Source organism: Rattus norvegicus, chromosome 19 (assembly GCF_036323735.1).
Source record: "Rattus norvegicus strain BN/NHsdMcwi chromosome 19, GRCr8, whole genome shotgun sequence".
Classification (NCBI taxonomy): domain Eukaryota; kingdom Metazoa; phylum Chordata; class Mammalia; order Rodentia; family Muridae; genus Rattus; species Rattus norvegicus.
Genome location: NC_086037.1, coordinates 40,916,550 through 40,942,600, shown reverse-complemented (window position 1 = coordinate 40,942,600; position 26,051 = coordinate 40,916,550). Strand labels below are relative to the sequence as shown.

The 26,051-nt window shown below is 52.7% G+C and overlaps 2 protein-coding genes across 10 annotated transcripts; one reads left to right on the top strand and one right to left on the bottom strand.

Moving 5' to 3' along the window:
* The first annotated feature begins 3,840 nt into the window (after positions 1 to 3,840).
* Podnl1 (podocan-like 1) lies at positions 3,841 to 10,575 on the top strand. 4 transcript variants are annotated; one of them, NM_001400941.1, is made up of 10 exons: positions 3,970 to 4,165; positions 4,303 to 4,524; positions 5,335 to 5,428; positions 5,698 to 5,762; positions 5,883 to 5,992; positions 6,636 to 6,768; positions 7,231 to 7,346; positions 8,601 to 9,258; positions 9,961 to 10,109; positions 10,182 to 10,575. In NM_001400941.1, the coding sequence occupies exons 1-10, from the start codon at positions 4,121 to 4,123 to the stop codon at positions 10,312 to 10,314; spliced, it is 1,725 nt and encodes a 574-aa protein (NP_001387870.1). In that variant the 5' UTR covers positions 3,970 to 4,120; the 3' UTR covers positions 10,315 to 10,575. The 4 variants fall into 4 exon arrangements, with proteins under 4 accessions (XP_063133898.1, NP_001387870.1, NP_001387869.1 ...); NM_001400940.1 differs by having other exon boundaries at positions 6,612 to 6,768; NM_001400942.1 differs by lacking the exon at positions 5,883 to 5,992 and having other exon boundaries at positions 6,612 to 6,768.
* A 323-nt stretch (positions 10,576 to 10,898) lies between these two features.
* Positions 10,899 to 26,014, bottom strand: Cc2d1a (coiled-coil and C2 domain containing 1A). 6 transcript variants are annotated; one of them, XM_039097531.2, is made up of 29 exons: positions 25,681 to 26,014; positions 24,386 to 24,521; positions 22,402 to 22,511; positions 22,246 to 22,311; positions 21,877 to 22,011; positions 21,578 to 21,800; positions 18,940 to 19,058; positions 18,678 to 18,750; positions 18,503 to 18,574; positions 18,281 to 18,411; positions 18,139 to 18,211; positions 17,221 to 17,354; positions 16,686 to 16,797; positions 16,429 to 16,601; positions 15,071 to 15,193; positions 14,931 to 14,989; positions 14,741 to 14,857; positions 13,887 to 13,960; positions 13,758 to 13,816; positions 13,604 to 13,655; positions 13,029 to 13,128; positions 12,862 to 12,952; positions 12,632 to 12,769; positions 12,484 to 12,545; positions 11,976 to 12,039; positions 11,764 to 11,890; positions 11,502 to 11,578; positions 11,375 to 11,422; positions 10,899 to 11,335 (listed from the first exon to the last, which is right to left on the bottom strand). In XM_039097531.2, exons 1-29 carry the CDS (start codon positions 25,738 to 25,740, stop codon positions 11,063 to 11,065), a joined length of 3,081 nt encoding a protein of 1,026 aa, XP_038953459.1. In that variant the 5' UTR covers positions 25,741 to 26,014; the 3' UTR covers positions 10,899 to 11,062. The 6 variants fall into 6 exon arrangements, with proteins under 6 accessions (XP_038953459.1, XP_006255295.1, XP_038953460.1 ...); XM_006255233.4 differs by having other exon boundaries at positions 10,899 to 11,300; XM_039097532.2 differs by having other exon boundaries at positions 16,686 to 16,794.
* Positions 26,015 to 26,051: the final 37 nt, after the last annotated feature.

Below are 26,051 nucleotides of genomic sequence, written 5' to 3'. Positions count from 1 at the left end.
CCGGCCAGAGGCCCTGCGGGCACTTGGACACATGCACATCCATTTACATAATTAAAAACAATAAAAAAGAAACCTCAAATTTCCATGGAGCCTAGGTTCGTTGTCTTTGCTGTTACTTGTATAGAAGTGGACATGTATGTTCCGTGTGCTCATGTACAGGCCCAACCTGCAGGGACTGTAGGGCCCAGGGACTGAACTCAAATTGTCAGACTTGACAATAGATGCCTTTACCTACTAACCAACCCCCTTGCCGACCTGATCTGCTGTTGTTATTGTTTGGGGGGGGGGTTGTTTTGTTTGTTTTTAAGACATGGTTTCTCTGTGTAGCCCTGGCTGTCCCGGAACTCACTCTGTAGACCAGGCTGGCCTCCAACTCAGAGATCTGCCTGCCTCTGCCTCCAGAATCCTGGGATTAAAGCCCTGTCCCACCACCACCCACCTCTGTTTTTGTTCATCTGGTTTTGGGGAGTGTTTTTGTTTCTTTTTTTTTGTTTGTTTGTTTGTTTGTTTTTTTGAGTTAGAGTCTTGCATAGCTTACGCCAGCGGATGGGCAAGTCCTCCTTCCCCAAGGCTTATATACAAGCAGTAAGTACTGATCAGAAGACTCAGAACAGCCATCCCCACTGAAAACAAACAAAATAACCCTGCTCTGATGGCAAGCTCCCTGCAAGTTGTGCAGGGGAAACATCCATACACAATAGGATAAAATGGAAAATCAGAAGGGCTAAAGTCATGACCAGGATTCCCAGCATCCTCTGGGCACTGGGTTCCATCTCCAGCACTAAATAAGCCAAACGTGATAGATTGTGCACACCTAGGATCCCAGCACTCAATCCCGAGCCACATACTGAGTTCCGGGACAGCCGGGCTGTGCTGACATGAGCTAGAGTTATTTAAGAAGTGGGGCTTTCGACTGATAACGCAGCCTATCAGATGCCTTCCTGTAGGGTTAGGCAGTTCTAACACTGAGCAGTTGGCTTTGGGTTGTCTAAGAAAACAGACTGAGCAAGCCATGAGGGTCAAGCCAGGAAGCAGCACTCCTCTGTGGATCCTCCATTGCTTCCTGCCGCCAGGTTTCTGCCTTGAGTTCCTGCCTCGAATTCCTTCAGTTATGGAATATGATCTGAGGGTTGTGTGGAGAAAGAAACCCTTTCCTCCCCAGGTTGCTTTTGATCATGGTGTTTTATCACAGCAATAGAAACCTTAACTAAGACATTGGACCACCCTAGATCCTATCTCAAAAACAAACACACACACACACACACACACACACACACACACACACACACACAATGAAGAAGCTGGTGGTGTGCAAACTGGGTGTGGAGAGGAATTATAGTTTCTAATTCCCTGTGCCTTTTACTTGTGCCCTGGGCCTGTTTTCCATGTCTGGTTAGTGATTCAGAGGACAGAAAGTGTGTGGTCTGCCGTGATCTCTGACTGAATCCACATGTATTTGGGCCATGCTGACAATTGTCCTCTGGACTATGTCTTGTGATCAGAAATGTGGGGAGCCTTCTCTTCATAAGGACAGCTGTGAGCCAAGCCCAGGAAGGTGGAGGCAGGGACTGGGAGGTTTTGTTTGTTTTCGTGTGCGTTCGTATTTTGCCTGCATGTATGTCTGTGTGCCAGTGCAGGAGCGGCTGGAACTGCAGTAATGAAGCTATGAATACTTGTGAGCTAACATGTGGGTGCTGGGAATTGAACCCCGGTCCTTTGGAAGAGCAGCCAGTGCTTTAATCAGTCTCTAGACCCCCCTACTTCCTGAACCTTAATGAGACTCTCTGATAGTTATGTTTTAAAATTTTTGTTTGTTTGGTTTTGCTGTTGTTGTTGTTTTTAAGATTTATTTATTTTATTTACCTTAGTACACTGCAGCTGTCTTCAGACACACCAGAAGAGGGCATCGGATCCCATTACAGATGGTTGTGAGCCACCATATGGTTGCTAGGAATTGAACCCAGGACCTCTGGAAGAGCAGTCAGTGCTCTTAACTGTGAGTCATTTCTCCAGCTTCCTGTTTGGGGTGTTTGTTTGTTTGAGACAAGGTTTCTCTGTGTAGCCCTGGCTGCCTTGGAACTCATTCTGTAGACCAGGCTGGTCTTGAACTCAGAGATCTGCCTGCCTCTGCTTCCTGAGTGCTGAGTGCAACACTGCCCCACTATTTTTTTTTTTTTTTTAGCAAAACTACCCCACTATTTTTTTTTTTTTAGCAACACTGCCCCACTATTTTTTTTTTTTTTAAGACAGAGTCTCATGCCAGGTTGTGGTGGTGTACCCCTTTAAACCTAGCACCCAGGAGGCAGAAGCAGATGGATTTCTGTGAACTCAACAGCAGCCTGATCTACGAAGGGAGTTCCAGAACCGACAAGGATACACAAAGAAACCATGCCTTAAAAAAACAAGACAGGGGCTGGAGAGATGGCTCAGCGGTTAAGAGCACTGACTGCTCTTCCTGAGGTCCCGAGTTCAATTCCCAGCAACCTCATGGTGGTTCACAACCATCTGTAATGGGATCGGATGCCCTCTTCTAGTGTGTCTGAAGACAGTGACAGTGTATTCACATACATAAAATAAATAAAATTAAGAAAAAAAAGATTCACTGTCTTTGCCTCCAGAGTGCTAACATTAAGGGTGTGTCCCATCACACCTGATTCAATTTCTAAGCTTTTTTTCATAATTTATTTTATGTTCATTGGTGTTTTGATTGCCGTTATATCTATGTGAAGGGGTCAGATTTAATGGAACTGGAGTTACAGACAGGTGTGAGACTGTCACATAGTTGCTGAAATTGAACCGGGGTCCTCTGGGTTCCTCTTAACCACTGAGCCATCTCTTTGGCCCCTCCAACTTCTGAGTCTCCTTTAGAAATTCTTGGGAGTTCTAGTTTCTTTCTTGTCTCGGTGAAAAACGCTGACCAAAGCAGCTTAAGGTGGAATAAGGTTCTCTTCATTGCTGCTCATAATTCACTGCTGAGGGAAGTTGGGGCAGGAACTCTTTGTGTGGGAGCTGTAGAGGAAGGCTGCCTGCTAGCCTGCTGTCTGACTGGCTCCCACTCCAGCTTGGCTCTCTTTCCTACCTGTCTGCATCCCAAGGAACCCCAGCTCCATGAGTGCTGGGAACTGAACTCATACCCTTTGGGAGAGTAGCCGGTGCTCTTAACCTCTGAACCATCTCTCCTGCCCCAAGTGTTTTAGTTGACAGCCCTTTGAGGAAGAGGCCTCTGTCATATATATTTGACACATTGCTTGTTTTTTGGTTCTTTTTTTTTTTTTGGAGCTGGGGACCGAACCCAGGGCCTTGCGCTTCCTAGGCAAGCGCTCTACCACTGAGCTAAATCCCCAGCCCCTACATTGCTTGTGTTTGAGACAGGCGCTTATCAGCTAGTACTGGTCTCATCAGTGTCTTCCCCCTGAGTCTCCCTACGCCCTGGGATTGTAGGCCTGTGCATGCCTACAATGTGCTGTCCACTTAGCCGGGTTAGCTTATGCACTCTGCAATGCTTCTCGAAGGTGAGATGTACATGACCAGTTACAAAAAGGGAAGCTGAGGCACATAGCCCAGGTTCAGACAGGCAGGCCGGCACCCAGCTCACATAGCTCTGCCTCCCTTAACTTCCTTCCAAGGGCCAGGGCTATTTGGGGAGTGGGCAGTGGCTGCCTGCCAGTCAGGCATGAGAACAGACGCGCTATCCTCCCTTGAGCCCTCCTGGCTGGCTTCATCTCCTTGGAGACTCTCTAATGCCTCCCCTATCCACTGGCACCCCATTCCTGTCTGTGGTCAGACCAAATACCAGAAAGGATGAATCTCAGCTTTTCCTCAAGCATTCCTCACGGCTGTGGCTCGGTTCAGGCTGGCTGAGGTTATGAAAGTGGAGCCGGGGTGATTGGAGAAGGCAGGGAATGAGGGATGGGCCTTGCCACCCTATCCAGCCCTGGGTTTGCCCTTTTCAGGGAGGGGGAAAGGGACAGTCATCTTCTCAGGCCCTGTGGTAGCTGTGTGTGTGTGCGTGTGCGTGTGCATGTGCGTGTGTGTGTGTGTGTGTGTGTGTGTGTGTGCGCACGCTCTATGCTGAGAGATGGAGGGCAGCTATAGTCACAGCAGACATTGGAGGAAGTGAATGCTGGACAAAAGCTTGGGGAGAGGCACAGCAGGGCTAACTATGGTAAGGAGGGCAGGGATGGTCTGAGGGCGGGTCTGCCCATCCCCTGCCTGGTTCTGCCCATTGGCTAAGTGGCTAAGCCTGCCCTGCAGAAGGGAAGTCCTCACCAGGTGGCTTTCTGACCCCTCGCTTTACTCCAGAGGCCTCAAGAGCTGCTCCTGCTGCTTCTGCTGCTGAGGTGGCCGGCAGCACACACGGAGGACCCTGCCTTCCCACACTTGGGTGACAGTTCACAGCCCCTGCCGAGGCCCTGTCCTTGGCGCTGCTCCTGTCCCCGAGATGACACAGTGGACTGTGCTGGTCTGGACCTGAGGGTGTTTCCAGATAATATCACCAGAGCTGCCAGGCACCTTTCCTTGCAGGTGATGGCCGGGGGTCTGAGAGGGAGGCACAGGACCAGGCAGGGTTCATGTGGTGGGTCCACATGCCAGAGCTGAACCTGACGTTGCTCTGGGTCTGCTAATTCAGGCCAATGCCAGAGGTAGAAGCATTGTGTGTCCAGAGGGTGGAGTTTGGGGTCAGCGTCTTAGGAGTAAAGTTGATTTGGTCAAAACATTGGGTTCAGCTGCATGGTGGTGGCATCCCCTTTAATCCCAGCACTTGGGAAGCAGAGGAAGGCAGATCTCTGTGTGGAAGAAGAAGTTGGAAGTCATCCTTCCCTGCGTAGTGAGGCCCTGTGTTGGGCTGTGGGGTGCTGGGGAAGGCTAGAGGAGTGTCAGAGACCATGTTCAAAATTAGCAGCCGGTGTGGCTTCAGGCGCTGGGTAATCTTGTGGTTTGTTAGGCGGTGCAGTAAAAGGGCCCAGTGCCTTGCAAGTCTTAAGGTTGTTTGGGGTCAAGGAATGGGAAGTTTTCTTTTCTTCTTCCCTTCCTCTTCTCTCTGGATATATGAGGGATGAACCCAGGGGCTTGCCCTGTGGATGCCAAGCAAGTACTCTGCTGTTTGGGCTACACCTCCGGGTTACAAGTTGAGGAGCAAGAGACAGGCCTTGGTGTGAATACCTTTACTCCACAGAGAAACCAGATAGGCCTTGGTGTGAATATCTTTTTTTTTTTTTTTTTGGTTCTTTTTTTTTTCGGAGCTGGGGACCGAACCCAGGGCCTGGCGCTTCCTAGGTAAGCGCTCTACCACTGAGCTAAATCCCCAGCCCCGTGAATATCTTTATTCCACAGAAAAACCAGCTTCAGGAGCTCCCCTACAATGAGCTATCTCGCCTCAGTGGCTTGCGCACCCTGGACCTGCATAGCAACCTCATCTCCTCAGAGGGTGAGGGCCTCAAGCTGGGAACAACCAGGTCCCAACCCCTCTCCACATCCGCTGTTTTGCCAGTTGTGGCCAGCTCTTGGGGGTTTCCACAACTGCTGAGCGAGGTGGAATTTCAAGGGTTGGGGGATGGTGGTGGCTGTGGCTTTTGAGTAAGGACAGGATGTGGGGGTTGGGGGAAAGACTAGGAATCTGTGGTAGTCCCTAGCCTTCAGAGTGGGGTTGCTAGAATGCTGGTCCCCTCATCCATTGTCCACTGTGCTCCCATCCAGGCCTGCCTGATGAGGCCTTTGAGTCTCTCACCCAGCTAGAGAACTTCTATGTGGCCCACAACAAGGTGAGCGCATATCCCTGAGAGGTCACAGCCTGGTTGGGGTCACCTGGCGAGCCCGACCTGGAGTGGGGGTTGGGGAGGCAGGAAACCGTGCACCAGGACCAGACGCTGTTGCCCTTGCAGCTTTCTGTAGCACCCCAGTTCCTGCCACGCTCCCTGCGTGTCGCCGATCTGGCTGCCAACGAAGTGGTGGAAATCTTTCCTCTCACCTTTGGGGAGAAGCCTGCTCTCCGGTAGCCTTAGCCCTGGCTCCGCCCCCAGCCTTTGATTCCAGGATCCTGCTCCCAGAGGCCTGTCCCAGGGAGCAAGTACTTGGCCCTGCAAAAGGAGAACCAGAGTGCAGCCTGGTTTTGGAGGGTCTGAGGCATAGCTGTGCACTGGGGGTGGGGCGTAAGAAAAGGCTGGGCTCTGTTCTGGGGATCCTGGGTCTTGCCCTGTGCCGAGAGGCTCAGTGTCAGAGAGGACTCAGATCAGTTTTGGAGGGTCTGAGGCACTCAGTTCAGTTTGGGGGACTTTGACCCTAAAATGGAATCAAAGGGGCTTCAGCTCTGCGTGGGGGGGTTTAGGGTTAAGGCTGGGGAGAGGGAAGAGGGGCTGAGTGTGAGCCTCTTATCAAAAGTCTAGACTAGGACAGATGCCACCTACTTCGGCAATCATGCACACAAACACACAGTCACGCATGCACATGTATGCACTCACGCTCACACATACATGCACAAATACACCCACCCACATGTCTTTTACTCTCAAACAGGAGCTGTTGGTGACCCCAGCTGGAGTTGAGGGGCAACAGCATGGGGGAGGGTGGTGTGCACATGCATAGGCTGGCGACTGCAGCCCAGCTCTCCTCAGGTCTGTGTACCTTCACAACAACAGACTGAGGAACACCGGGTTGCCACCTAACACCTTCCATGGTTCAGAGGCCATTACCACCTTAAGTCTTTCCAGCAACCAGCTCAGGTACCTACCACCCAGCCTGCCAGCCTCCCTGGAACGGCTGCACCTGCAGGTAGGTACCCTGCCTATTGCACACACATGCCTGGGCCTAGGTCTCCTACTTGTGGCCTGTGGGACTTCTCCACTTGCTCCTTTTCCTTCCTTCCTTTCTCCAGATTTATTTTATTGTTTTATGTATGAGTTGCTCTGTCTGCATGTACACCTGCAAGCCAGCAGAGGGCATCAGATCACATACGCGGTTGTGAGCCACCATGTGGTTGCTGGGAATTGAACTCAGGATCTCTGGAAGCGAAGCCAGTGTTCTTAACCACTGAGCCATCTCTCCAGCCCCCTTTCCATACTTTCAACTGCTCTTGAGAATTCCAGATGTTTAAAAAAAAATCATAAAACAATTATTTCCACTCCTTTGCACAGGCAAGGTAAGCTCTGGGCCGTACTCTTACTCGAGAGCCTTCTGTGGCTTCCCTGGTCGTCTATGCCAGACCTCTGCCTCTTTCTCTTCTCCCTTTGGCAGAACAATCTTATCTCCAAGGTGCCCAGAGGCGCTCTGAGCCTCCAGACTCAGCTCCGGGAATTGTATCTCCAGCATAATCAGTTGACAGACAGTGGCCTGGATGCAACAACATTCAGGTAGGCACTCTGCAGCCTGTGCTATGGGCAGCCCCTCCTATAGGATTCCTAGTCCAGGACTTCATTTAGTGAGTACCTAGTGCATACCCAGCCACCCTGCCTGGCATAAAAGGTGTTATTATATGCTGTGATGTTTGACAGGTGTCTTTGTCCCCTGCTACGCTTTCTTGAGGTTCTAGTACCCAATAGTTATGGTTTTTGTGGTAGAGAGGTAAAGTCCAGGTTCTCACCTAAGCCACGAAACAAAACAAGCTTACCATCTGGGCACACCTCATTACCTCCTCCAGCATTCTAGACAGGTAAACACAGGAGCTCTGAGCCACTCCCTAGCGCTTGGGGCTTTTGTTTTGTTTGTTTATTTGTTATGGTTTATCAAGAAAGGATTTCTCGGTGTAGCCCTGGCTGTCCTAGAACCCACTCTGTAGACCAGGCTGGCCTCAAACTCAGAGATCTGCCTGCCTGCCTCTGCCTCCCTTGGGAGTGATCTCACTCCAGAGTAATGGGATTAAAGGTGCCCACCCCCCACCCCCCCACCCCGGCTTTTTGTTTGTCTATGTAGCCGCGGGTGTCCTGGGATTTATGGAGACGAGAGTGACCTCCATCTCATTTAGCCCTGCCCGTCTCTGCCTCTTGATTGCTGGGACTGAGGGTGTATGCTACAACTCCTAGTTTATTTATGTTTGTGAATGTTTTTGCCTGCGTGGATGTCTGTGTACCAGGTGTATGAAGTACCTGAAGGAGGAGGAAGGCTGAAAGAGGACAGTGATCTCCTGGGTCTAGAGTTAAGACAGTTGACAGCAGCCATGTGGGTCCAGGGAAGTGAACCCTGGGCCTCTGGAGTAGCAGCCAGTGCTCTTAGATGCTGAATCTCTCCAGCCCCGCCCCCTTTAAAAAAAAAAGATTCTAAGTGTATGTAGTTCAGGCTGGCATGGAACTCACTCCTCTTAGCTCCCTTCATGAACCCTGGGATGCTACACTTATATCTACGGCCATTTTGGGCTACCATACATATTTCTTCTACATCATATCGACCCAGCTTCGTTACTACATCACTTTCAACGTGAAATCTCCAGGTTTTTTTTTTTTTGTTTTGTTTTTTTTTTTTTTTGGTTCTTTTTTTCGGAACTGGGGACCGAACCCAGGGCCGAAATCTCCAGTTTAAAGGTGGCCTAAAACCATTTCTTTTCTTTTCTGGTAAGATCTGTGGGATCTCTTTCTTGAGGTGACCTTTCTGTCACCCTTTTCTTTCATCAGCAAGCTGAGCAGCCTTGAGTACCTGGATCTGTCCCACAACCAGCTGGCCACAGTACCCGAGGGCCTGCCGGGAAATCTGACCATATTGCACCTGGGTCGCAACTGCATTCGGCATGTGGAAGCTATAAGGCTGCATAAAGCAAAGGGTTTGCGCTACCTGCTGCTGCAGCACAACAAGCTGGAGGCCTCGGCGCTGCCCGCGGGGACGCTGAGGCCTCTGCGAGCCCTGCACACCTTGCACCTCTATGGCAACAGGCTGGAGCGCGTGCCTCCTGCATTGCCCCGCCATTTGCAGGCCCTGGTGATGCCCCACAACCGCGTGGCTGCGCTAGGTGCGCGGGATCTGGTCTCCGCGCGAGCCTTGACCGAACTCAACCTGGCCTACAACCGCCTGGCCAGCGCACACGTGCATCCCGGCGCCTTCCGCCGTCTGCGCGCCTTGCGCAGCTTGGACCTGGCCGGTAACCAGTTGAGCCGGCTGCCTGAGGGCCTGCCTGCCAGTTTGCGTTCACTGAGACTGCAACGCAACCAATTGCGGACCCTGGAGCCAGAGCAGCTCGCTGGGCTGAATAAGCTGCGGGAGCTGAACTTGGCACACAACCGGCTCCGCGTAGGCGACATTGAACCTGGCGCTTGGCACGAGCTGCAGGCACTGCAGGTCAGGGGTTTAACTACAATGTGGTCATCCCCATCCCACCGTTGGCCCAGCTCTGAGCCAGGGCATGCCAGAGTCCGGTGCGGGCAGCCTGGGCTGGTTGAAACAGACCCTGTTCAGGCTGTTGAGTCCCCACCTGACTTGTGATCACCCTCCATTCCACTCAATGACAGCGGCCTCTAGGTCCTGGCAACCCAGCCGGGCCCATGACAGGACCCTTATTCCTCTCTGACCCCAAACATCCTAGTTAGAGGTCATCAGGGTGATCACAGATCACTGTGGTAGTTAGTGAGGACCAGAGCCAGCTGTGGGGGCTGGGCCCAGCTGCACAGCATAGCGGAGGAGGCTGAGGTAGGATTGGATTTGAAGCCTGCTGAGGCCAAGGAAAGAAAATGGGGAGGTAGGGGAGGAGGGAATAGAAGGAAAGAGTTTTCAAGGAGGATGTGAAGGATCACCATCTTTACATCCTTGTCTTGCTGAATTGGGGAAGGCAGGGACCTATAGTCCCCGCAGCCCATGGGTAAACAGAAATAGACAAGGCTCAGCCCATCTCTGTGGAGTAAAGGAATTTGGTAAACACCCGTTACTGAACAAGGACTAGGAGGCAACCTGCGTGGGGCAGGGAAGAGGCAGAGGACTGGAGAGGAAGCTCTTGGTATGCAAGGCGAATGCCCTGAGCCTGCTGGGTTGCTGTGTGCCTGGCAGGTGCTGGACCTGAGCCACAATGAGCTATCTTTTGTGCCCCCTGATCTGCCTGAGGCCCTGGAGGAGCTATACCTGCAGGCTAACCGGATCAGTCATGTGGGCCCAGAGGCCTTCCTCAGCACGCCCCACCTTCGAGCCCTCTCTCTCAGGTGAGTGACAGGGAAGTGGGGACAATGACAGTAGCTCAGCTGTCATGCCCTAACGCGCCCCTCTCTGCACAGGGCCAACAGACTTCACATGACAAGCATTGCAGCGGAGGCTTTCCGGGGGCTTGCACACCTACGTGTGGTAGACACTGCAGAAAACCTGGAACAGGTCCTGATCCAGCTGCCACGCAAGGGCAAGGAACCCTGAGCCCTGGAGGTGGAGGAGCCAAATGGCCCTGGCCTGAGCTCTGATGGATGTGGACTAAGAAAGTTCTCAGTCTGGGCCTCAGAGGCTGAGCCTGTGCTGCCCAGAGTTGGCCAAAGCACTAGGAGCAGGTGTCTCCTACAGGAGGGGTTAGGGGCTAAAGCAGCAAGCATGCTGGCTTGAACATTCTGGGGTGCAGACCACACTCTCCACTACAGATGGTGATGGGAAATAAAGTAGATGCCCTCTAATGTTCAAAGGGAACTCAGTGTCCAATGGGACCAACCCATCTCTTCCCCACACCTCAAAGGAGGTCTTTCCCATCCTAAGTCCCTAGGATAGGAAGTCAGTCGGTTTGGTCCCACGGCCTGTGAATGATGTGAGAGACCTGAAGCAGATACGTGGGTCACCAAATAATGTCCTGCAGGGCACAGCCTTTCTGTGTTGTCTACACCCAAAGGGCCCAAGCCGTGGGCTCACCCAGGCCTTTCCAGAGAACTGGATTGCATGAGGAGGCCCAAGCCAATCCCTGGGTGGTGGGGTGTGGGCAGGAACACCAAGGAAAAAAGACAAAGCTGAGGCAGGTGTGGCCTTGGCTGTTCATTCTGTGTTGGCCCTGGGGGTGAGGGGCAGCGGGGTCAGCACAGTCCTTAGAGAGTCAGCTGAGCTTGACAGCCTCAGAGGTATCTTTGGGGTCAACGATGGGAAGGGCAGGAAGTAAAGTGCTTGCAGGGCCCTCTGGGCTCGTGTCCTAGCTACTCTCCTTGCTCCAGACGCTCCTGGATGTGCAAACAGGACTCTCCAAGGCCCGACCAGCCAGGCTGGGGTGAGGTGCTGTCCTGATGCCCCTAGGGCCGGGGGCCCGGACAGGGGGAGCCCAGAACCACTGATTGTCCACTGATTGTCTGCTTGTCTCTTCGGTGGCCCTGGAGCTCTGCCTGGCATCAGGCTGTGGTCCAGGATGGGCCTCACCTGCGGAGTCGCTGCAGCTGGGGGAGACACGGAGAAACAGGGGGTCAGGGGACTACCATCACATGTGACCCCCACCCCTGTGGCCACTTACCTCACTCTCCACCAGGTTCCGCCGGTACAATGCCTCCTTCGCGGCCTCCTAGGGAAGGGGTGATTGGTTGACATGTAGGATGACCCCAACCCTCTAACTCAGTATCCACCACACAGGTCGAGCTTACCCTGCTTCCGTCATAGCCCAGGCGCCGGGCAGCCTCTGTATAGAAGTGCAGCTGGCGCTCCAGATGGCTTGCATACTCTTGAGAAACGGAAGTGGGGGTCAGGGCCAGGCTTCTCCCCACTTTTGTCTGTCCCATACAATGGGGATTCTCAGTTCCCTACCCACTGCACACACCCCTCTCATCACAGACCTCTCTCCAGCCCCTTTCTTGACCCTCTCTCTCCAGACACACCACTCCTTTCCAGCCCCATTTCTGCTCCTACCCCTGCGGAGGGCAGCACCTCCCTGCTCCAGCTGTGCCCTCTGCCACTGGCTACGCTGTACTACGTCCTGGTACTGCTGGGCCACTTCTGGAGGTACAGGCCGGCGTGCCTGCCTCAGGGCCAGGATCTGGAGGGTACAAAGGGGGCTGTGAGCCAATCTGGGCCGCAGTCCTACAACTCGCTGCACCAAGCCCAGCAGGGCAGGCACCTACCTTCCTTTCTAGCCGCTCTTGGTCAAAGGCCAGCACACTAAGGCTATGCAGGGGCCGTGATGATCTGCAGGGTAGAGAGGGGGATGAGGGGATACAGAGGAAGTGGTGGGGATCCACAGGAGTCAGTGGGCAGAGGCACAGGATGGGTGGGGCTAGGGGAATCACATAAGGACCTCAAGACATCCAGAGACCAGGAAGGGAGACCTGTTGCCAGACGTTCTGGGTCTGCCTGTCATCCTGACACTCAGGAAGGGGAGGCAGGGGACACGAGTGAGGAACAGAGACAGAAGAAAGTACAAGAGTGAAGACAGAGGAGGCCTGGTATGTTGACATTGGTCAGATCACAAAAGTTCTTAAAGAACAAGTGGAGGCTTGGAACTGAATTCCCCAAGGGAAGGGGGTCAAGCGCGGCTCTGACGTGGGATGGGGTAGTCTGATTTGCCTGCTAGAAACTACACAGGAACTGAGACAAGAGGACTCACGTCAGTGTGGCGCAGCCCAGACTTACCTGTTGCCTGCTTCCTTTGAAGACGCAGGTATGAGAGGAACCTTTGCTTTGGGCCCAGTGACCTGTTTTGGTGGAGAGTCAGTCCAGTGAGTACTGAGTCTCTGACCGTAGCCCTGTTCCCAGAGGTGACTGAGAGGCAGGGACTCACAGTGGGCACAGCTGCTGGGATGTGATCAATGACCAGCCACCTCTCAGTTGTAGTCTCCAACTGCTGGGCTGTCAGTGGCTCCCGGATGCGGACCATCACCTCAAGGCGACCCCCTGTGGGCCGGCGGCCATCCAAAACCTAGGTGGGCATAAGTGCTGTAGTGGAGCCAGAGACTGCCAGGGATGACTCCAGTACCAGAGCAGAGGGCAGAGCATGCAGCACTGGCTTACCTCCAGGATCTCGTGGACCTCACAAGCTGTTTCCAATGTATCCAGCTTCAGCTGGGCTGTCCCCAGCACCCTGTCAGTCTTAAATAATCCCCTGTGTGGAGGAAGACATGATGGTCAGCATGCTGCTCCACTGCCCTGGAGCCCAGAACTGGTGATCCCTGCCTCACCCCTTGTGGACCACTTCGAACTTGATGCCCTTGGTTTGGATGGCCCTTCGGAAGCCACGGTGGCCACGGTTGATGCAGAGTTTGAACTGCTCCTTGAATTCTATGCAGGGAAGGAGGGAAGAACGAGAAGCAGCTGGGAGTGGGAGTGTGCACCGGGCTTTTACTCTGTGTGTGTGTGTGTGTGTGTGTGTGTCTGCGCGCGAGCTGTGTATATATGTTCACGTGAGGGTTACAGTACAACCTTGGGTGTCAGTCTCCCCCTTCCACCTTGTTTGAGAGCTGTGAACCCCATGTGGCCCACAAGCTCTCGTCTCCTCACTGCAGGAGTGTGGGGCTGTAGAGCCATGTTGTTGTGCCGGTTTTAAGTCAGATCTGGGGATTCAAATCCACACCCTTCTACTTGTCTTGCAATTGCTTCACCCACTGAACCATCTCCTCTCTGTCCTTGTCTTTTTTTTTTTTTTTTTTTTTTTGAGGGTGCTGGGGTGGGAGCCCAAGGCTTGTGCATGCTAGGGAATACCTCTGAGGTAGATTCCCACCGTGGGTTATCTTCTGCAGAGGACAAGGTGACTCACCAGGGGAGTCTGTGCTTTTGATCACGCTGGTCTTATCTTTCTGAGCTTCCTCCTATATCAGGAAGGAGGGGGGGAATGATCAGGACCTAGGCCAGATGTGGGCTTCCCCTTGCCTTGATTCTTGGTCCACACCCACCTAACAGATTGGACCTACCACATTGGGATAAGGGAAGTCGAAGCGGACAAAGGCATCCAGGTCACTGGGGGACAGTCCTGTGGGTAGACAAGGGTCAGACCTAGGTAGAGAGACCAGCCCACCCTTGCCTCAGGGCTGCCTCCTCACCTGGGGGTGTGGGCAAGTTGATGCCCTTCACAATAAACAGGAGCATGTCGTTGTTGCTCAAGTCCGGAAAGATCCTTTCAGTAGGCAGGGAGACAGAGGTAGGCACCTCAGCCCCCACCAGGGCTCTCACCCCCTTCAGTGGAGCAGGGGACCCTCCAGATCTCACAATCAGGCTGCAGACTTAGGCATTCCCTTGCCTGACTACTGGGCTCCCTGCTGAGTGCTCACGTTATTATCTGGTACTTGCTTCTATGGCTTTATATGTGTGTGTATGCGCCTTCTATGTGGTTTTATGTATATTATGTGTGTATCTCCTCTCTGGTTTTGTGTGTACTGTGTGTGTAAACGCACATGCCCCTTTCCTTGCTGCCCTATCTCCCTGGTCCTTGATTGCCAGTTTTGATGAACTTGGCAGCATCTGCTCTTTACTATACATTCCTGAAGTCCTACTAAGTGTCAGCCAGGAATCTAGTTGCTAGAGGATTCTTTACTTTTGAGGCAGTCCCGTGTAGCACAGGCTGGCCTCCAGCTCCTCATGTAGCAAAGCTGGCCTTGAGTTTCTGATTATCCTGCCTCCACTTCCTCAGGGCTGGGATCTGGTTTACGCAGTCCTGGAACCCAGGATCTCACGCTGAGCGACACACTCAGCACCTTCCTTTCGCTTACTGATTATTTTCTGAGTATCTGCCAATTGTCGGCAAGGGCCCTGGCCAATACAGCAGCTCGTGCCTGCCCAGAACCTTTGGATGTCTGTTCCCACCATCTATTCACTCTTGGTCAGGACCAAGTCCAGATACAGATGCCACAGTATGGCTCCCTCCCAGCAATACCCCAGGCAGGGCTTTGGGCCCTACTTGATGACACTGAAGGTCCTTTGCTCAAAGCGGGCTGCAGGTGTGGGCAGACTGCGGGCGAAGGCTTGTTTTAAGGTGTCCATGCTCCGCTTACAGTCTTCTGCCAGCTTCTCGAACCTGTTAAGAAGGCACTGCTCAGGGACCTAGCTAGCTGGACTGCCAGTGCAGGCCCAGTGGAATGGGCACTTACTTAATGGTTTCAGCAATGTTGCCCAGGTGGGTGAACTGTGTGGAGTGGTTTAGACACATCTGCAGGGGAGAGAAGTGGAGGGTGAGTGGGAGGCCAGGATAGTATAGGGGATAGGGACAGGGCCATTGGTGGGGCCTTACTTCATGTTGCTGTCTCAGGAGCTTGGTAAGCTCCCCATAGCGACGCACGGCCTCCTGAGACATGCCTGGGCCAGGCCGCTGGACCAGCACAAAATCATCCTTGTTGACAGGAGCAGGTGGCACCTGTGGAGGATGAGGCTGCTAGGCACGGCCTACTGACCTGCTGACCCACCGGGAACAGCTTACCTGGGGCTCTGTCAGCCTCTCTACCCATTACTCATCTCCTGTGTGGGGCCTCCCCTCAATTCCTACGCTGTCTGAATCAAAACATTTTGGGCAAGCGAGCCCATCTGTGCAGGCCCTGCTCTGTGGCTGGGGACTGGGGGATGCAGCAGCGAACAGACAAAGCCAAACACTGAGGCACACAGCGGTGACATCAACACATGAGAGTGGAAAGTCTGAGGGCAGCCGGGATACTGTGAGCCCAAGGCCTGTGTGTACAGAGACCCTATCTGGAAAGATCAGAACCAAAGATGTAGGAAGAGTGAGTGAGCCCGAGGAGCACCCAGGGGAGCACCGGAGGAGCACCAGGGGAGCACTCCAGGGTGAGAAGACCCTGCAGCTAGACTGTGGCTGGTGCTAAGAAAGAGGAGGGGGAGGGAGGCAGATCAAGACCATGGGCCACAGTAAAGTTTTGGATTTACCAATGTGTCACTGTGGTCTCCCTAGCTAGAATGTGTGTCCTGTGAGGGTAGAGGTTTCTGTCTATTTTATTTTGCTCAACATTTTGTCCCTGGGACCCAGCGTGTGCTCCATACAGATTTTCTGTCATGCTGCTGCTGTCTGTCACACAAGGGATCCCAGGATCTTGCTTGATTTTGAGGTGGGAATGACTTCAGGTCTCCAAAGACAAAAATAATGCTCTGAGTGAACAGTCCTATCCAAAGTGGCAGAGTCTGTTAACTGTCTTCAGAGATTAGGCTCTTCTCTAGTAATGGCCACAGTATTGCTCCTGCAAGAAACTGCAAGCCCCAGAAGACTTTGCAGCTAGCCACATAGCTAACTCTAGCCAATGGGAGACAAACAAAAGGATGGGTTCTGGAGAGAGGAGTGTTTTGCTGTAGAGGAACAGAGAGGTCAGGATGTTCCCAGGTGCTGCAATGACTCCTTTAAGTCACTCTGTCCTTTTGCTCCACCCTTCCCATGGGCGTGAGACAATGGGTCAGTGACCCGTTTGGATCATGTGGATTAGGACAAGACCCTAGGAAGACGAAAAGCAAAACTATGGCAGGAGCGTGGGCCCCACAGGCATTGTGTTGTAGTCTATGCTGACATGTGAGAAGTAACTGTCTCCTTTCCACAGGTCACGTGGCTGCTAAGGGACCCGAAGGCAGCTTGCACAGGTACACAGGCCTCACCTTGGCAATATCCACAGGCAGTCCATTGCGGGAGGCCTCTAGCATGGGCTCCAGCCCTTTGGCCTGGCGCAGATGCATCTTGGCGCCCTCTACGTCGTTCTTTTGCTTGGCGCGCAGCGCAGCCTGAAGGAGCTGCTTCTTACGGCCCTCCAGGAAGGCCAGCTGCTGCTGGGCTAAAGGTGGGAAAGCCTCAGTGGGGCTGCCCAACCCATTGAGGTTCAGCTGGCCTGGGCAGCCAGGATGGGTGGGGTACTTACCCCTGGTGGAGGTGCCCTTGGAAGCAGCTTTGCCTGCTGGGGCTGGTCCTGATGGAGGTGCCCTGGAGGGCGAGGCCTTCGGCTGGGCTGTGGAGGCAGCAGGGGTGTTCTGCTGAGGTAGAGAGAGGTCAGATTGTCCCCAATGCCTGCAGTGACTCATTCCCAGGTGTCAGAACCCAAAACCAAAAACCTATCTCTGTCTTCAACAGGGTCTTGTGTGTTTCAGGCTGGCCTCAAACTCGTATGTAGCTAAAACTGACTCTGAACTCGCGATCTTCCTGCCTCAGCCCCCGAGAGCTGAGATCACAGGTAGAAGCCGCTATGCCTGGCTCATCTCCAGCACTGAACGTACTTATGGTCCTGTTTCCACCTCTGCTCTGCAGCAGCTCTGTACAGGGAGGCTATTCTATGCTGGCCTTTTCTGTAGACCAAAGGACTAAGGCTGAGGGAGCAGCAAGGTGGCAGGCTGATGGCATGAGGCTGGCCACTCCTCTTTCTCTCATTATCCCCCCACCTCGGCCCTGACCCCTTGCACCTTCTTTGGAGTCTCTTCCTCTTCCTCATCTGAGCCTTCTTCGTGGTTGGCAAGCTTCATGGCGGTTTCTAGGACTCCCACCAGGCTCTGCTGAGAAGGCTCCGCAGACTCCAAGCCCTGAATTGGGGGGAAGCCTGGGCGGCAGAGTGGCCTGATCAGTTCCCCGCACTGTCGGAGGCCATCAACCCCTCCTCCCACTAAGGAATTTTAGGCCTTTCTCTGTTGGTTTTTTTGAGCAACTTCACTAGGTAGTTCAAGTTGGCCCTGAACATGCAGTCCCTCTGCCTCAGCCTCCCAGGTTCTGGGATTACAGATGTGTGTCATGCCAGTCTTACTGCTTTCTGTACCCCAAAGATGGAGCCTTGCTGCATGCTAGCGAAGTGCCCTAGCATTGCTCTGGACCCTCCAGCCCACCCGAGTCTGACCTGATCTGAGTGAAGGAGCTGAGACTGCCCCTCCCCAGGCTGCTGCTCATTCCCATGGTGCCTGCTTCTCTTGTGCACCCTGGGCTTGGGCAGATCCTGACAGACCTGTGAGGTGGGCCTCAGCTGGGAGAGGGCCCAGTGTGGAGGGTGTTTCTACAGAAGCTGTGGGTGGCTGAGAACTTCGAGGTTTCTACTCTACGGAGTACCTTGGCAGGGGTGAACGGAATGAAGGAGGGAGGGAGGGGGCGGTCGGAAGACATAACACACTGCAAACAACTTCCTGATGCAAACTCTGCTGTCATGGCTCACTCCACTCTGGTTAAGAGGTCTGCAAAGTTCTTGAGTGCACAGCCACAGCTGCACAAGAGAGCGATAGGTGGGAACAGAGCAGCCAAAGGCCCAGAGGTAGGAGTGGGATGGGGAGCCTGCTCTAGGCCAGACCTTATCTGGGGAAACATACTTTTGGCGGGGAAACCCCAGACACATAGCCTACCTGGGGGCACTGGGAGCTCAGCCACATCCACAGCTCGGCCTGCCTTGTGGGCTCGAATAGCATCTTGGTATTGCTGCAGGGGATAGAGGTGTTAGGGAGCCCTGAGAGAGCTCCTGGGAGCATTTCTCTGGCCCTTACATACCTTGACAATTCGTTCGTGCATGCGTGCCTTCCTCTGGTCACCCTTGGCCTTGGCCTGGGCTGCAGCCACGTGGTACCGCTCCATTCGCTGCTCCAGCGCCTCCAGGAGGTTCTTCGGGGGCTGGGGAACCTCTGGGCCAAAAGAGGTGGGAAAGAGGTTAAGGAGAGAAGGAAATGGGGTACTGGCCCAGTCTGCCCACCTCAAAGGATCTCAGCAGCCTACCTGGCCTGGTGAGTGTTGAGGCAGGAGTCACAGGTTGGGCTGCTGGCAAGGGGGGCTCTGGGGACAGCTGGTCTGGAGACAGAGTTTACAGTTCAGTGAGGGGCTTGCTTGGTTATCTTATGCAGAACCAAAGTGAACAGTAGGAGTAGGAAGGGGCACGGGAGAGGGTCCTCACCAGGTGGAGGGGGCAGGCGGGACAGGTCTACCAGTTCCCCTCGGCTCAGGGCCTCCAAGACAGGGTCAAAGCTCTAGGAGAAAGAATGAGATGGGTAGGGAGGGGCTCCCAGGACCCCAGGGGGTTGTTCCATACCCTGCTCTATGGCAGAGGACAGCAGCTGAGGCTCTAAGAACAGTTGATTCTCTAGGAGTTAGCGTGGGCCTGCACGCTGCCTCTGGTTCCCTGCAACAGCAGGGCCTGTGTGTGGGCCAGGACCCACCTTCGAGACTCTCAAGTATCTGGCGGCTGTAGCAGTGTCATCCTGATGCTTGGCTCTGAGAGCAGCCACTTTGTACTCATGCTGGAGGCTCTGCAACCGGGCAAGGGGGCTGCAGGGATCTACAAAGAACACACAAGAAGCCTAGGTTAAGCTCACTACACGGTCCATTTGACTTTCACCACCAAGTTCTGAGTCCCATTTTACAGATGGAAATCTGAGGCTCCAAGGCATCTATCTGCCAAGATAACTCAGCTGCCTAGTGGCACGAGGAACTCTTGCCCCTAGGCCTGGAGGTTTGGGGACACTACAGTGTCTCCCCCAGGATTCATGAAAGCTTAGTGGGGACCTTTTTAATCTGTCAGTTTTCATCTTAAATTTAAACAGTAGCCAAGGCCGGCGCTCCCAGAGCCTTACAATTGTGAGCATTACAGGAATAACTAAGCCTTTCTCTCCTCCGTGGCATCTGTGGGGCTTGGAAGCTGATGGTGGAGCAGACGGTCTCACACATGTTTGGCAACTGCATGGACACCGAACAATGGCCCTGGCTTCGACACCAGTCTTTAAGACCAAAGGTGTGGCAGGTCAAGGTCTGAGTTTGATTTCTGGGGCCTACATAGAAGGTGAGAACTGACTCCCACAGTTGTCCTCCCATCTTTACATACGTGCCATGGCATATAAGTCCTCCCACCGTAACGAAAAAATGTAAATTCAAAAGTGATTGGGAACTCATCAACATCTACTTTAATAAACATTTTTAGATTTATTTATTGTGATGAGTGCTTGACTTGTAGGCGCATCACATGCATGCTTGCTGGTACAGAGGGGTATCGGCTCCTTTGAAAGGGAAATTAAGCCACCATGTGGGAGTTGAGAACCTAACCTGGGTCTTCTTCAAGAGCAACAAATGCTCTTAATTCCTGAGCCAACTCTCTAGCCCCAACATTTACTTCTTAAATCCCATAAAGAGATTTATCTATTTTTATGTGTCTGAGTGATTTGCCTGCGGATGTGTGCCTGGGCTCTAGGAGGCTAGAAGAAAATGCCCAATCCCACAGGCTTGGAGTTACAGATGGTTGTGACCCTGACCTTAGTGCTGGAAATCAAACCCGTGTCCTCTGTAAGAGCAGCCAGCACTCCTAACCGCTCAGCCAGCTCTCGGGCTCCATATGTCTCTCTTTTTTTTTTTTTTTTTTTTTTGAGACATGATCTTATCATATAGACCAGGCTGGCCTTGAAACTCAAAAGTGTTCTGCCTTCCAAGTACTGGGGTAAAAGGCATATGCTAGCATGCACAACCCTATTTCTTATTTTATAATTTACAGTAAAACACATAAAACTTACTTAACATTGTTTTCCTTTCTTTTTCTGTTTTAAATATGTTTTGTGTTGAGTGGGATGGTGGGACACATCTTTAATCTTAGTCCTCGGAGGCAGAGACAGGGAGATCTCTCTAAGTGCACAGCTGGCTTGGTCTATAACAGTGAGATCTAGGACAGTCAGGGCTGCATGATAAGACCCTGTCTCAAGAAAGGTTTAAAGAATTAGTTTAAATTACTGTACACGTGGAGGTCACATGACGATTCTGTGCAGCTGACTCTGTCCACCTTCACCAGGCCTCAGGGACTGAACTGAGGTGTCAGGCTCTCCAGCCTGTGACTTTACCCATTTCCTTTTCTCTTTCTGAGGAGGGCCCTCCTGTGTAGTACAGGCTGTCTGTCTTCCAAATTATGATTCTCCTGCATCAAGCCACAAGGGCTGGACTAACATGTAACAGCCAGCATGCCTGACTTGCTGGAACCAGTTTTGTGTATGTGTTGTTACAGGTGTGGATGTATGTACCTGTAGAGGTCAGAGGTCAACATCAAGTGTCTTCCTCAGCTGGTTTTTGAGACAGTCTGTCATTGAACTTGGAGTTCTGTTACACTCTCCCATACCCAGCTTTTTACGTACGTGCTTGGATCTGAACTTGGCACACGGCATTACATCCTCCCTCACCATTTATAACGTATTTCCCCAGAATAAAACTCCACCTCTATTAGACACTCACCTCCTGTCATCTCCCCAGCAGGCCACCTGCCATTCCACTTCCTATCCTCATGGATCTGACAGCCCGGGGACCCTAAGACTGGAATTAGTGTCTCTGTCTTTTTTTTTTTCCCGGAGCTGGGGACCGAACCCAGGGCCTTGTGATTGCTAGGCAAGCGCTCTACCACTGAGCTAAATCCCCAACCCCGTGTCTCTGTCTTTTATAGCTTTCTTTACTTAACATCATGACCTCATGAAAACAGGAAACAAAAAATAAAAAACAGAAAAGCTGGGCAGTGGTAGCACATGCCTTTAATTCCAGTAATCAGGAGGCAGAGGCAGGTGGCTCTCTGTGAGTCTGAGGCTGGCATGGTCTACAGAGTGAGTTCCAGGACAACCAGGGCTACACAGAGAAGCCTTGTCTCCAAAACACAAAAAGAAACCAAAAAAAGCATCATGTTCTCCTGGTCCTTCCATGTTAGAGCACATGCTAAAAAGAAATTAACTCCTTTTCATGGCTACATAGTATTCCATTGTGTGCAGAGCCCATATGTTAAGGTCTCTGAAGAGCCTCCATAGACCTTGTATCATCCTGGCCCTTCCCACCATTCACCTGGGGATAGCTGGGGCTTAGCAGAGGTTTGTGCAGTGGTAGATGGGGCCTCCAAGGTGACGCTGGGCTCTGGGGCTGGCGGGCTTACAGGAGCCAGGTGGGAAGTAGTGTGGGTGTGGCTGTGCCCAATTGCTGGCCCCTTCCCCGAGGCTACAGGTGGTGGAATATCGGCTTCATTGATGGTGTTGCCCTTCTTTGCAGAGACCAGCAGGTTTTCCAGCGTCTGAAACAGGATGTGATGTGAGTCTGAGATCAAGTGTGAGCTCGGTGCTCCTGGGTCCTGGCCTTTTCCTGCTCACCTTGAGTCCCCGGTCATAGCGTCGCATCTTGGCGCTGTCCCCAGCTTGCCTGGCACTCTCCACTGCGGACTGGTAGAGGATTAGCCTCTCCTGCAGTGTGGCCTCTATTCCTGGGTTGGGGCTTGAAGGCTTCGGCTACAGGAGGGTGTCGGGGGTACAATCTGGGTATTGACCCCACTCAGCCCACCCTAGCAAACCCTTCAGAGTATGAACACGTATTTCCCTTGGAACAATCTTTCCCACCCAAAATGATAGCGACATCAGAGTTCAGAGGTAACGTGTCACTTGTGCCCAAGGTCATATGTGGAACGGGGAAAGGTGGGCCTTGAACTCTGGTGTGGGTATATGGGTGACTTAGGGAAGGTATACCTGGACCACAGGCATCGCGGGCTCCACAGCCTTCCTTTCTTCTCCAAGGACCTCATTTAGCTCTGCCTGCAGGGATACACGGCCAGGGTAGGAAGTCAAGGCTGCTGGACAGGGAGGGCACTGGGATGAGATAACCTGCCCTGGCCCCATGCTCACCAGCAGGTCCTCGTCAGCCTCCACATCCTCATCTGTCCCCTCCTCATCCTCATCCAGGTCTCTCATGCAGAGCCGGGCCATTTTCTCAATGGCTTCCATTGGCAGGGGACCTGGGGACAGAAAGACACCCCAGCTAGAACAGGGTCCTCCCAGCGCCCCAAAGAACAGCACGGCAAGGAAGAGAACAGATCCCCTTCCCTGAGCACTATGGCACACCACCGTCCTGAAGCCCTTTTAGCCTGATGCTGTCTTCTACCCACAATTGCCAACCCACCCTCCAAGCACTCAGTTCTTGCTTATGCAGTCTCAGCTATGTGGCCAGACACCCTGAGTCAGAGCCTCAGCTCTGCAAGGTTCTCACTACATGACCTTGAGCACGCTACTTCAGCTCCTTGGTGCAAGTTAGGGATAACCAACAGTTCTTCCCGCACAGGCTGTGGGAACTAAAGGTGAGACAAGGCATACAGCGGTCCCTGCCTCATCCACAGATAACAGCACCTTCCTCCTCAGGCTTGCAGCCCAGCACCTTCTTATCATCCTCACGATTGTGCTTGGGGCTACAAGCAAGTAAAATAATGGCTATCGTAAGCTTCCTTAGATAAGTTAGGCAACCACAAGGTAACTGACAGGATCCAGTGTGGCAGAGACAGCATGGACACACTGGACGGGAAGATGGACCCATGCTGTAGAGGGTAGATGTGCTCCTGGCACTCAGAACATTGTACGATTTGGCTTGTCAATGATTCTGGAAGGCCACCATTTCATTACGTCCGCTCTGGATGTGAGTAGGTGAAAACAGACAATGAAGGCGTGGGTCAGAAGGGGCTGTATCCTTAGCATCTTGTGTGTGTTTAAGGAAATGGTACTCTGTAAAGTCCTACAGGAATTGAATTGTCAAACACTGAGAAATACAACTAAGGCTGTATTTTCCATTTGCTTAGTATTTATGTGTGTACGCATACATAGACGCACATGTGTATGCTACAGCACATGTGTGTGCTACAGCACATGGCTAGAGGTCAGAGGACAACTTTTTCTTTTTAATTTATTTTATGTATATGAGTACAATGTAGCTGTCAGACACACCAGAATAGGGCATTGGATCCCATTACAGATGGCTGTGAACCACCATGTGGCTGCTGGGAATTGAACTCAGGACCTCTGGAAGAGCAGCCAGTGCTCCTAACCACTGAGCCATCTCTCCAGCCCCAGAGGGCAACTTTCAAGGGGTTAGTTCTCTCTTTCCACCTCAGGGATCGAACAAGCTTCTCTGCCTACTGAGCTATCTTGCTGGTCCTCTTGTCCTGGTTTTTATTAACTAATACCTTGCCTGCTGTGAGCTTCACCTAAAGACCCACTGAGTGTCTATTAGTGCACAGCGAACTGGTGACCAGCAGGGCTGTGGCTCCCACTTGCGTGCAACCACCTAACTCACGTGCAACTCTCCAAAGACGCAGACTTACCGTCTATTACTCCAAGCAATACTTAGCTTAGGGCCACCGAGAATAGTGAAATTACTCCCATAAAACGTAAAAATCGAGGAGCTGGGAAGATGGCTTTGATGGTTAAGGTACCCACTGCTCTTGCAGAGGACCTGAGCTTGGTTCTCAGCATCCACATGGGGGAGTTCGCAACTACTCGTAACTTCAGCTCTGGGGAATCCGACATACTCTGCTGGCTTCCATGTGTGTCTGCACACATGTAGCATACACACCACAGAGACATATTACACACACACCACACACACACACACACACACACACACACACACACACACACACACACACGGGCGCGCACAGATTCTAAACAAAGAAGAAAAAGGTGGCAGGAAGCAGATTGGAAAAGACGCAGCCCCACTCACAGCTGATCCTGACAGTCACCCAGAACCCAGACTCCAGGAAGGGAAGTCTTCTGTTTTCCTGCCCCAGGTCCATGCACTGCCCACAGCAGAAGCTCCAAAGACTGTGTTGAGCACCTTACTTACCTTTGCCTTTCAGTTTCTCTAGGGCCTGGGGCTGACCCCCCACCAAAGCCAGGAATTCAGCCTCCAATTCTTCATCATTTACCCCATCCTCAGGGATCATCAGGCCATCTGGGGAGAAGTCAACCAGCAGACCAAGCTGTGGGGACAACCATGGTCCAGTTAGACCCTCCGTATACCCAGGTGGCCAGGAGATCCAGACAGACCACATGGAATGCTGGAACCAAATCTCTAAGAGCAAGCCACTTCTGGGAGAGACCAGGAGGCTGAGACAGGCATATGATAGAATGATGTCCTTTGTTTGAGCACAAGGCCCAGTAGCAGAGAAGCTGCTGAGAACACACCAGTGTGGGGCTGTAAGATGCACTGTCAATAAAGCACATGCAAAGCCCCAGGTTCCATCCCCAGCACAGCAAGGAAAAAAAATTAGAAAATGAAAGCCATGACAAAGCTGGGTCTTTCCTGTAGACCTGCCCTTCTGCTTTGGCTAAGGACCAACAGAATGTGATGAGTTACATAAAATTACCCTCTCTGTAGCTCCAAATTGGTCAAATCCTACCATTACGCATGGCTCCACTTACTGGGAATAATGATTAAGCACTATGTTCTAGCATTTTCCATAAATAATCTCAATATAAGTCCTTACAACTGTCCTTTGATTTAAGGACTCTTCCAGGCTTCCATTCCACAGGTGGGAAAACTGAGGCTCAGAGCTACAAATACATCAGTCCAATGTACCAAGACCAGGAGGGAACTTGAGCACTGAGCTAGACCCTGGGCTCCCAGATTCAAAGATGGGACAAATCCGATTCCCACAGGCTCTGAATCTGGGAGGATGGCTCGGCTACGGTCCTGTAGGTTTTCCTGTGCACCTCTGGACTGACATTTCAATCTGGCCAGGTTGTTCATCCTTATGACCTTGGTTAGGTGTCTTCACCTCGCTGATCCTCAGTGTCCTCATCTGTACAATGGATACAGAGTGTAGCCTGACGCAGTTGATGCAAAGGCCTGAAAAGCCGGTCTGATTGCTTTCCCTTCCCGGTTGGAACTGATGTAGCAACAGGTGTTGCCCGAAACCGGGGTGGGAAGCCAGAAGCTGAATGGCCCAGACCAGTAGGCCATACACGTCGAGAGCAAGCCTCACTTCGGGGGCGGGGCGGAGACCAGGGTTCACCTGGTGGCGGGGATCTGTTTTTTCTGGGGGTGGGGCACTACCGGCGAGTGTGAAGAAAGGTGGGGAGAGACCCTGAGGAAGGGTGGGTAGGTACCCCTAGGTAGGCAGAGGGGCACACACTCACCTGGCGGGCGGTGACAGCACCTCGGCCCGGGGGTGCCTGGGGTCCATTCCTCTTGTGCATCTTCCAGGCTCGAAGCCCGGACTACCAGCCCCTGCACCTTTGCCTTGCCTTGCCTCTTCACCGAAGTCGCGTCTCAGAGCTCGCGCTGTGCCTGAGCCCCGAGTTCCTTCTCTGCGACCGGCCCCTGGGATTCTCGACTTTTGGCCGCCCAGCTTCCGCCTTGGCCTTCGGGAGCGCGGCCACTGGATTCTTGGGCACTCTGCAACTAAACTACATTTCCCGGCAGTCAGTGCGTGAACGCGCATGCGCCTAGCATGAAGTGGAGCGGAGAGAAGGAGCATGCGTACGGCGCGGGGTTGATACTGCGCATG